Source organism: Populus trichocarpa, chromosome 8 (genome assembly GCF_000002775.5).
Source record: "Populus trichocarpa isolate Nisqually-1 chromosome 8, P.trichocarpa_v4.1, whole genome shotgun sequence".
NCBI classification, from domain to species: Eukaryota; Viridiplantae; Streptophyta; class Magnoliopsida; order Malpighiales; family Salicaceae; genus Populus; species Populus trichocarpa.
The window spans coordinates 17,400,037-17,400,968 of NC_037292.2; the positions used below are offsets into that span (position 1 = coordinate 17,400,037).

At 40.2% G+C, this 932-nt stretch overlaps 1 protein-coding gene across 1 annotated transcript; it reads right to left on the reverse strand.

Annotated features, from left to right (window-relative positions):
- Nucleotides 1–242: 242 nt before the first annotated feature.
- On the reverse strand, nt 243–932 carry LOC127905607 (major allergen Pru ar 1-like). Its single transcript, XM_052454803.1, has 2 exons — nt 726–932; nt 243–512 (listed from the first exon to the last, which is right to left on the reverse strand). Exons 1-2 carry the CDS (start codon nt 930–932, stop codon nt 243–245), a joined length of 477 nt encoding a protein of 158 aa, XP_052310763.1.

Sequence of the window (932 nt, forward strand, 5' to 3'; positions counted from 1 at the left end):
TTAGGGTTCCTAGTGACCATAATACTAGGTAGCGACTTCCTTATACACAAAACAACAAACAACCCGTGAAAACTTATTTCTCGTGAGGATTTTCAATTATCTTCTTACAAACAATACACCATATATTTTTAATATTATTGAAAATTACAAGACCGAAGAACTCAACACAGATTCTTTATTATCATTTTGTAGCTTCAGGAACTCTAGAACAAACGTCAAGACCAGCTTCAGATAAGGCACATTTAAGCATCAGGATTTGCCAACAGGTAGGCTTCAATGGCCTTGAATAATCCCATTTGCTTTTCTTGTCCATCCTTAATTTCATCTGCTTTAGCGTCCACGTTGCCAACAGTGTAGTATGTGGTGCTGGTCTTGCACACCGATCCTCCGTCAGGGGAGGCTTCAATCTTAGATTCGTTGAAGATTTTTTCATATGTGTTTGCCAAGACAGCACCTTCGAACACAGTGTACGCATATGACAAATTCTCCTTGTCAATAGCATCAGTCCTCTCCTTGAAAGATAGGCTACCTGAGGAATCAACAAGCATGCACAGTTCCTTAATTAGTTCATATGTATGTAAGACTCGACCTTGGTCAAAAGTTCAAAATGCAAATCCATATTGTTAGTTTTTTAGCTCATTTTTGTTTACTAGGAGGAGCAAAAGAGTGAAACCACTCTATTCAAAATGATGGATTGTGACTGTTACGGAAATCATGTATCAGACTACTAGTGAAGCTACGTACTGACCATCGCCAAAATAAGTTTGCTTGATGGTTCCAGGGCCTCCATCTCCTTCAAGAGTGACAATACTTTTAATAGCCTGTGGCAGGGCTTTGGGCATGACTTCAGCAGCATCAACGAAAAGGGCCTTGAACAGCCTGGCTGGTGGGATCACAGTAGAAGCCTCTGATTCGTAAGTGAAAACTCCCAT

Excerpts from the sequence above, each read along its gene's own strand:
- LOC127905607 (XM_052454803.1), bottom strand. The coding sequence starts at position 932 with ATGGGAGTTTTCACTTACGAATCAGAGGCTTCTACTGTGATCCCACCA. Across the intron at positions 513-725 it reads AGTACGTAGCTTCACTAGTA|GAGAGGACTGATGCTATTGA; the intron begins GTCTGATACATG and ends CTATCTTTCAAG.